Source organism: Ostrea edulis, chromosome 8 (assembly GCF_947568905.1).
Source record: "Ostrea edulis chromosome 8, xbOstEdul1.1, whole genome shotgun sequence".
NCBI classification, from domain to species: Eukaryota; Metazoa; Mollusca; class Bivalvia; order Ostreida; family Ostreidae; genus Ostrea; species Ostrea edulis.
In genome coordinates this window covers 16444041-16454202 of record NC_079171.1, presented here as the reverse complement: position 1 = coordinate 16454202, position 10162 = coordinate 16444041, and the positions used below count along the sequence as shown (strand labels likewise).

Here is a 10162-nt window from a genome sequence, read left to right as displayed (position 1 = left end):
CGCAATGCTGTTCTGGAGAAGAACATTTCTAAAAAAGATTTTATAATTAATTCAATGTTTTATTTAAAATGAGGATTGCAAGCTGTCCTAGGGCTAAGAATGTGCCCTCCTCAACATATATACAACGCATAGAAAACAGAAAAGAACAAAACATACAATATACATATCACAATGGCAACTGAAATATGGGAACCCTTGATCATATAACATATCTTGGTATTACTGTAAGGTTTGTTTTTTTTTTTACTGTAAGATAGGTCAAACTACAAAGTTAAAAGTTTCGTAACAAAACAAAGGCCTTGTCACAAGAAATGGACTTATGAAATATGAGAGCCCTATCACTCACCATTCTTGATAAGAAAGGGGATATCAATATTAGCCTTAAGATAATCAGAAGTGTTTGCCTCTTACATAATCTTGCAACTGGGACCTTTACATCAATCTTCAACTCATCAGCCAACTTTTTGTAGGTTTTCGTCTAGCCCAGGATTGAGAATAAATTTCAAACACAATTAATGTTATGCTAACATAAATGCTCTTGGGTATGTTGAAGCAAGTATATCTCTCTCAATCCACCTCGTTTTACACAGACCTCAGTTCTTTCTGGTCACCCCTGTATTTTGTTGTGACAGCATATGCTCTAAGTATCGCTGTCGTTTCGGTGAACAATCAAAGAACATGAATGTAAAATTTATTCCATCAATTATATTTCTAACAAGAGGAAGCCTGCAAGCGTATGCAATGCTCATGTTGAACACGCGGCTTTTGTAGTATACACAGCCGACCTATTCGGTTCTATGATTCTTCCTTGACAACTCTGTTTTTCAGAGGCCATTGAAGCAATACTGTCATAAGGTTGACCTCTAATATTGTCAACAGGCAGACCATTCTCTTGCAAACTTTGAACAATTTTGGCAAATATCGTTGCTCCGGTGTCACGTTCTACGTGAACAATGTAGACAATGACAAAGTAAAAACCTCATCTCGAATGATCGGCTCTGATGCTATTTCATCAAGAAACCTCAAGCAAAATATCAAGAATTCCTTATGTGCAAATCTGTCGGTCACTTCATCAGCGATGATGGAATAAAAGGCCTTACTTTGAAGACCAAATATTTTGACAATGATATTGATGACTTTATTCTAAGTGATTATTTGAGGATCCCTTTAGGTGCTGGGCCAGCTGCCAAGAGATTCAGAATAGCAAGAAAGATACCTTTAAAGAATACAGTCCTTGTTGAATCGTTTCTGTGCCCACGCAGAGGAATATATGGTTTCGCACAGAGGACAATCGTTTCCGTTATCATTGACAACAGCTTCATGTTTCTGTCGTACATTCCTTGGTTTTATTGGCTAATTTTGTATGGAAGAATATTCTTTGGTTTAACAAAATTTTAATCTGATTCTCTATACTAGTACTTGCCGCTTAATGATAATCGGAATTCTCGTGTTTGCCAGGGATCTATCCTTGCCTACTGCTTTTTAGAAGTTGGTAAATGGTTAGGATACAAAATTGTCATGGCTTCTCATACCCACCTGTGGGAAAAGAACGAATATTTTACACAGGCCACTTTGCAGTTTATGGCTGTATATTGGCCGTCTGTGTTTTTGCATCCATGATGCTTGGAAATAAAGCTTTCCCCTGTTATCTTTGCCAACAAAAACAGATCTGAACGGCAAATTTGGCGATGATACTGTTTCAAGTGTGGTTTCTGCTAATTTATCTTTTCTGATGATGATAAAGAGGAGAAATATTTTTTGCCAGAAATAATTTCACCAAAATCAAATCCCGAGAGTGGCTGTTTGTTACTGGTCGATTCCTCCGTTAATTTACGGTCTTCCTCGAGCTCATTGATACACCTTTGTCGTCTCTGTCTGGGTCGTTAATTGACACACCTTTGTCGTCTCTGTCTGGGTCGTTAATTGATACACCTTTGTCGTCTCTGTCTGGGTCGTTAATTGACACACCTTTGTCGTCTCTGTCTGGGTCGTTAATTGATACACCTTTGTCGTCTCTGTCTGGGTCGTTAATTGATACACCTTTGTCGTCTCTGTCTGGGTCGCTAATTGATACACCTTTGTTGTCTCTGTCTGGGTCGTTAATTGACACACCTTTGTCGTCTCTGTCTGGGTCGTTAATTGACACACCTTTGTTGTCTCTGTCTGGGTCGTTAATTGATACACCTTTGTCGTCTCTGTCTGGGTCGTTAATTGATACACCTTTGTCGTCTCTGTCTGGGTCGTTAATTGATACACCTTTGTCGTCTCTGTCTGGGTCGTTAATTGACACACCTTTGTCGTCTTCGTCTGGGTCGTTAATTGATACACCTTTGTCGTCTCTGCCTGGGTCGTTAATTGACACACCTTTGTCGTCTCTGTCTGGGTCGTTAATTGATACACTTTTGTCGTCTCTGTCTGGGTCGTTAATTGACACACCTTTGTCGTCTCTGTCTGGGTCGTTAATTGACACACCTTTGTCGTCTCTGTCTGGGTCGTTAACCTTTGTTGAGATTGTTTGGGTCTTTGGAATGACAATCCCGAGCAGGAAAATCAGCCAAGATTTTCTGGGTTTTTTTTTTCAAGGTTGGACGTCCTGAGAAGGACTCTTGAGAAGATTCGCCTAGCCCTTTCTCTTGACAAGATACGAAATGGTTTGGTCTACAGTTGGTTTTTGTATTGGATGTATGAGTGCACATTATAAACACAGGAGGACTTTGTAATGAAGGTTGAAAAAGAGGGAGTATTGTCTGATTATGTATATCCCTGTCTATTATTACATTTTGTATTGTGACAGTTGATCGATTCAAGGCATTTGCAGATGCATAAATACGGATCAAAGACAAATAGTAGCTGTCTTTCACCAACCGTAATATTTGATTCTGTAGAGATTTTGTCACGTCATTTGACACCCTAGCTTCGTCAAGAACGGACGTTTCAAAAACATACTGCAAATCTCTCCGGTTGGACGACATGTAGGTGTATGTACTTTGGCAGAGATACCTGTTACTGTTCGTCACTAATTCGACAATACAACGGATTCGACATTCGACATGTCTGCCCTGTGAGCCAAACAGTAAATTGGAAATCGACCGATAAAACAGTTCCCATGCCCAGTAACCCCATTTGGTATAAGTTTTTGATGCGATACGTCATTTGGCATCAGTAACCTGGAACTTTGTATCTTCCCCTAGAGACGGCGATAAATTGCTCAATTCCATGTTATTTACAGGATGAACAGTCTGTGTTAGTTACAGGATGAACAGCCTGTGTTAGTTACAGGATGAACAGCCTGTGTTAGTTACAGGATGAACAGTCTGTGTTAGTTACAGGATGAACAGCCTGTGTTAGTTACAGGATGAACAGCCTGTGTTAGTTACAGGATGAACAGCCTGTGTTAGTTACAGGATGAACAGTCTGTGTTAGTTACAGGATGAACAGCCTGTGTTAGTTACAGGATGAACAGTCTGTGTTAGTTACAGGATGAACAGCCTGTGTTAGTTACAGGATGAACAGTCTGTGTTAGTTACAGGATGAACAGTCTGTGTTAGTTACAGGATGAACAGCCTGTGTTAGTTACAGGATAAACAGCCTGTGTTAGCGATTTCTTTAATTGAAATCTGAAATTTCAGTGAATTCCAAACTTCTCTTGCGGCTTCGGGAAGAATTGAGCGAGCCAATATCCATCACTTTATTTCATCCATTGGAAAGTTGTGGCTAAGCCTGTTTGAAGTAGTAACTAAAGTTGTATCACAAAATGGAGATAAATCTGTCCAAATGAATCTAGCGTTTAAGTATTAAAATAGCTACTGTAGCTTGCAGATGCAAAGATACATCTATTTTCTCACTGGAAATCCACGTGCAATGGGGAGACGGTGCACATATCATGCAACTACATGTACCAGGAATTATTGGTGCCATTGCTCAATGACCATGCGTGCCAAGTAAAGGTCGAAATTTGAAGCTCCTCCACCGACACCTGTGACGTCTTCATATGACTGAGGAGGGACATTAAACAGCACACAATTAATCATGGGACCTCATATCTGAATTACATCATAGCCTCAAATTTTGAAGCAAATACCACTGTCCAGTGTAAGATACCCCTTCGAATCATGATACATGTAGAACATTAAATTGGGTTACTCTTCCTTGTTCAGTAATTCTGAAATAAGTATGAATATCCTAATGGAAAAGTAACACAATTTAGTCACTTCATTGTCATCATAAGTAATATTATCATTTGATCCACTCTACAAAATAATGATAAAATATCGATGGAGAGTCCTAACATCTCTTTTATGCAAGTTTTGATGAAGTTGGCGAGCTTGCGCCAGCAAGAAAAAATCTTACGAAACACGTGAGAGACATTACCTCTTGACAAATCTCCGGGGGAGGGTCTTGACTCCCCCCCTTCTGTATCCATGCATGCCCAATATAAACTTGATCTCCTATTGTTGCCCCGCCCTACACCCGGAGACCCTGAACAAACATGAATGTGTCCTACCTATGAAGATGATAGCATATCAGTATGACTAATCATGACCTTACTGTTTTGAGAAGAAAACTTTGAAAGATGTCTACTGTAATATATTAATATACCCCAATGTAAAACTTTGGTCCCCTTTTGTGACCCCACCTTATCCTTGGTGGTCATGATTTTAACAAACCTGAATTTACGCTATGCAAGGAAGCTTTGCTGTAAATTTAAATTTTTCTGTCTCAGTAGCTCTTGAGAAAATTTCTAAATGACCCCACTCTTTTTTTTTTGCCTTTTCTTAATTCCGAGCCGCGGCTGAGGTGAGCTGAAATCAAACCACAGCACTTCTGATCAAGCAACTATAGAAATCACGTATTAACCATCATGCAATCGATTAATTATAACTGAAGTTTAGTTTCAGAATTTCCAAAACTGATATCTACAGACAACATTTTTAAATCGAAAGTAGGAACATTGGTTTTCCAGATTAGCAAAATATAAACATTGATATCTTGTTTTATGACCAAGGGTGAAAATGGATTTTAACATACCTTGTGAGAAGTATATATTGAACAGCCGAGGTGAAACTTGAGTAACACGTATAATTACACATTATTCAAAGTGCACGTTTAAAATATCACTATGGATATCTTACATCGTACTTCTGAATCTGTGTGTATGGGACTTTGTCGTATACTGGGAACTTCACAACAGGTGGTCATGAGAAGGGATATGACTGACATCAGTGATACAATAGACATCCAGAAAGCAGGGGCAATAGTTGGCTGTAAGATGAAAAATGGAAGTTATAAAGAAGGATTTAGACTTAAAGGATCCGACGTTGACACCATGTTCTGGTTACCTGACAATCGAGTGATCTGGAACATGTCTCAGACTCAGTTTTACAACCTACACAAACACACAGTGATCCTGTCAGACAGTTCGGAAAGTCCGCCAGGATACATGTTACTTTGGTTACCAATGGAGAGAGCCAGTGATAAAGTGCTGGCGGCCACAGTGAGAGACCACAGCAGATTGATTGTATCTAGTTCTAAATATAGAGAAATCATGTGTCCATCAGTACATCCCAACTCTAAACCACATGGACCATGTGCTAGTGGTGTGTTGGGCGATATCATAGAATACGACCACGCCCACTGCTTTGTTAGTGACTTCTGGCCTTCATCCGCCTCCTCGTGGAGATTCAGGTGTCATTTATGGCCACATCCTCAAATTGTTAATGACATCATCAGAAAGGGATGTCACGTTGTAGCAATAGGTCCCAAACTAGAAAATCATGAAGACATTGAATGGAGAATATCGTTTTCTCTAGCAGAACAGATACTTGTGCGCTCAATGAACCATTGCCAGTTCCTGGTATATGGTCTACTTAAATTGTTTTTAAAAGAAGTACTAAACAATGGGTTAAGTGAAGATGATAAATTACTATGTTCCTACCACATGAAGATGGCAGTTTTCTGGGTACTGCAACATAACACGGTACTTGCTTGGGGTCCACACAATTTGCTGCAGTGTTTCTGGATCAGTTTTAAAGTCATCCTTAAATGGGTGTATGAGGGGGTCTGTCCCAACTTTTTCATCCCAGAAAACAATATGTTTCTTTTTAAAATCTATGGAGCGGCACAACAGAAACTCTTTATTAGACTGTATGGGTTGTATGAGAAGGGTTTGGTAGAATGCTTGCTACACATTTCCTCCATCAGTCCCTATGTTAGAAGTGCCCAGCTTAACCCTAGACTCTCCATTTGTACAGATGAACACGTGCTAATCTCGGAGGCCGAGTTTGATGGAGAACTGTTTCGCGAGATAATCCGTAATAATTATGCACAATCCACATCAGATCTCCGTCTCTGTATGAAGGTCTTGCACATAGTAGAGCAACTAATAGGTTCATTCCTGACACAGTATCAAGTTGTCATGTTACAAAAGATTACAGCCACAGTCCTCCAAAGCACTGCCTTTATATTGCACAACCTGCAAACCAACACACGTGTAAACAAACAGATGTATGTTACCGACAGAAATTTCTGTTTCATGCTGAAATTGGCAGCCAAGTTTGGGTTTGTTTCTGACATGTTGCACATTGCCATGTATTATTATAAGACATTCAGATACAAGGAAGCTATATTTGCTATAGAGATGACAAATTCTAGAAAATATCCAGACAAAGAGAGAAATGCAAAGGCTGCAGGGGAAAAATCTTATTCTACAAAGATGACACAAACTGTAGCTGGGATAATCCCACTTGAAAATGAAATTTGCTATATTGATGAGTTAACACCAGAACAACGGTCTAGTTCACGGAACGGAAAGATTTTATTGCACGTACCGCCCTTTGTACTGTTACACATGCTGGAAGTCTTGTGTTACAGGCATGTGGAACCGATGAAAGTAAAAACAGCTCTCGAAAATCTACAGTCGCTAGTTACGTGTGATCAAGGGGTGTTTGTTCCTAGACATGTCAGAGACATATCGTGGGAGATCCTAGGAATCTGTCAACAGGTCACAGGGAATCTCCAGGCTGCCCTGTCTTCTTACCAACAATCACTCGCACAAAAACAATTCAACAAAATACACACTGCTACAGAGGGAAGAATACAAACTATCTGCTCATCACTATAACTGGGTTACTGTATAGTAGATGTTTATAATTGTTAGAGGTTTATTGTCTGGTGTCAATAATTTAGATTTGTGTGTATCATCAATATTTACGGATAGGGTTTACTCAATGTTAAACAGATATAAGTTTTCTGTATAATGTCTTTTTGTAGACATGAACTAGTTATATTAAATCATGTGTAGATAGAGAAACTGTACGAACGTTGAGACGTTTTCTGACCTGTAAACGTGTGTGAATGTTTTAAACATTTAGTTTTCACAATTGTTTCTATGGAATTCTGTGGTTGCTTTTTAAACCATTTTCTATGACAGAATTTGATGGAATTATTTTTAAACATAAATTGATATATATTTTAGTCGTTGATTTAACCTTCTTCTTGCTTACATTGATGACTGGACTTTAATGATTAGTTTAATCATAAACGAAAGGAATAATCGACGACCCGGGTTTTTAGGACTTTCATTACTGATATGTTGTACATTTCATTTTTCTGATCATTACGAATTTTAAAAAGGATCAAAATAAGGAATCTTTACAGTTTTGAATATAATATGTATATTTATTTTTATCAAAAGCTTTACTTTGATAGATAATTATTATATACGCATCCTTCATTCTCGGACGACTATGAAGTTGTGCTCTAATTATAAGTGTTTATTCTGGTACAACGTCGGGTGTGGCTGGCCAGTCAGTCGCGGGAATTTGTTTCAGCAACATAATGGGACATCCAGCTCTTCTCGATCGGGACAGTGTTATTTGGGACCATGTTCTGCCATGTGATGATTAGAATGCGTCGAAGACTACCTATGTGAAAAGCAGTGAGCTTCAGGACTCAAAGTTCAGGACTCGCTGTCAAGCAGAAGAATGCTCACGACGCAGGTACTGTAGATTTTAATCTATGTGTGCACAGTCAGCTCGCTGTTGTTCCATGTACTGTCAGTCTTGAAATGGTGATAGCTGCCTTGCTGATGTGCATGTGGTACTCTGCGTCAACTGAGAGGGTGTCTGATATAGTTAAGCCCAGATAAACGAAGTCATGGACGACATCAGTTCATAGTCATTGGTGCTTATGACTGGGGAAGAGTCAACATCCTGTTCTTTTTTGTGTCAAGCTAATGGTTCGGAGGTAGATACCTTCAGCTGCAAAACCATACTATTCCAAACAGAACGTGAGCCAGGACGTAACCCTGTTTCACTCCGCTCCGTATGTTGAAGCATCTGATGTTGAGACGTCAAAGAATACGTTGCCTTTCATGTCGTTGTGGAAGAATCTAATGATGTTGAAAAGTTTGGATGGGAAGGATCTTGAAGAGATCATCTCTTCTGATCAGATCGAAAACCGTTGTGAGGTCTGTGAAGGCAACGAAGAGTGACTGTTCTTGAGAAGACATCTTTTAAAAGATGCCACCATATCGTCACTATATCTTTATTATATGCCCTTTGGAAGGAGTGTGACCTTTCATTTACACAATTTTGAATTCCCTTTACCCCAATGATGTGTTGTGGCAAGTTTGGCCCAGTGGTTCTGAAAAAGAAGTCAAGAATGTGTAAAGTTTATCACAAGTGCTTGCTTCTGTTTGAAAAAACAATGTTGTAAACAGTATTATATTTTAAGATGCAGTATTGTTTGCATTTTGTAAACGACAGCAAAGTCCTGAGATCAATCGAAAACTATCAGCTTTAATAAATCGACCTATTTACGTAGGCATGCATGTTAATTGGGTTATTGATAGAAATTAAATTGTTGATAAATTCACATACCTGGGTGTTTTCAGTCTGATAAAAATCCAAGCTTTTCATTTTAATATTCACGCGACCATGGAAAAGGGTGAAGGTTTGATTGTAATCAGACTGTGGTATTTTAATTAATTACAATGGAAAATTCAGCACTACAAAAAGCAATTGGCTAGTCTGAGCAGAAAAGCAATGTTTTCCTTGAAAACTACAGCCAGCCAAATGTATTTAAACATATAAACATTGTTATCTTTGTTCCAGTATCAATGGTGAATGCTAAAGATGTTGGAAGGGTGCATTAGTTTGTACTGGTTGTCAGGGCAAATACAAACAGCCTAGGTAATGTCCTTGTGTATTGTAGATAATGTCCTGGTGTATTGTAGGTAATGTCCCGGTGTATTGTAGGTAATGTCCCGGTGTATTGTAGGTAATGCCCCAGTGTATTTTGAAACAGCAGACTATCAATGAATATTTGTTTCGAACTTTTAAATTTTGGTTCAAATTATTACAAAGTAAAAATTGTATTTTGGAAAAATGTTAATGCCATACAATATCATATGATGAATTTGAAAATCATGTGGTACCTCATGTAAAAAACAGATTTGAAATGGGCCTGGGTCACATGTTGTGTAATGAAGAATATACTGGCATATAAATTACAATACTTATTTCCAATTATCAAACAAAGAATCTATGATATTTTTATGCCGAATATTGTTGAACAAATCAATCTTCGCCAAAGTGTAATATCGATATGTACATTTATAACTATTTTTTATTGCACATAATATTCACGATGAAAGTTAACGCCACAGTAATGTAGCAAGAAAAAGAATAAGAAAAACATATTGTAAACTGACAGATATTGTAAACTGACAGATATTGTAAACTGACAAAACTGACAGATATTGTAAACTGACAGATATTGTAAACTGACAGACATTGTAAACTGACAGATATTGTAAACTGACAGATATTGTAAACTGACAGATATTGTAAACTGACAGACATTGTAAACTGACAGATATTGTACACTGACAGACATTGTAAACTGACAGATATTGTAAACTGACAGATATTGAGGATGAATTCCACTTTCTTTTGATTTCACAGACTGCAGTTTTCAAACATTCCAAAAATTGGAGTGTTGTGTAAATGGGGAAATATTTTTAAATTACGTAATAATATTCGTGTACATAACATTCTCAGCAAATTCACACCTACATATATGTATGCTATGCAACATGCCAAACACTATTGTGTCTCTGCATACATGTATCCCACGACACATACGTCTTGTGTAATAAATA

At 38.1% G+C, this 10162-nt stretch overlaps 2 protein-coding genes across 2 annotated transcripts; one reads left to right on the top strand and one right to left on the bottom strand.

The window, feature by feature from the left end:
- Nucleotides 1–1825: 1825 nt before the first annotated feature.
- LOC125662744 (uncharacterized) lies at nucleotides 1826–4654 on the bottom strand. Its single transcript, XM_056147468.1, has 2 exons — nucleotides 4637–4654; nucleotides 1826–2521 (listed from the first exon to the last, which is right to left on the bottom strand). Exons 1-2 carry the CDS (start codon nucleotides 4652–4654, stop codon nucleotides 1826–1828), a joined length of 714 nt encoding a protein of 237 aa, XP_056003443.1.
- A 465-nt stretch (nucleotides 4655–5119) lies between these two features.
- Nucleotides 5120–7120, top strand: LOC125662893 (uncharacterized). The gene has a single exon (XM_048895238.2). It carries the CDS (start codon nucleotides 5120–5122, stop codon nucleotides 7118–7120), a length of 2001 nt encoding a protein of 666 aa, XP_048751195.2.
- The last annotated feature ends 3042 nt before the right edge of the window (nucleotides 7121–10162 follow it).

What these genes read in the sequence shown, in the direction of transcription:
- LOC125662893 (XM_048895238.2), top strand. Translation starts at nt 5,120, where the DNA reads ATGGATATCTTACATCGTACTTCTGAATCTGTGTGTATGGGACTTTGT.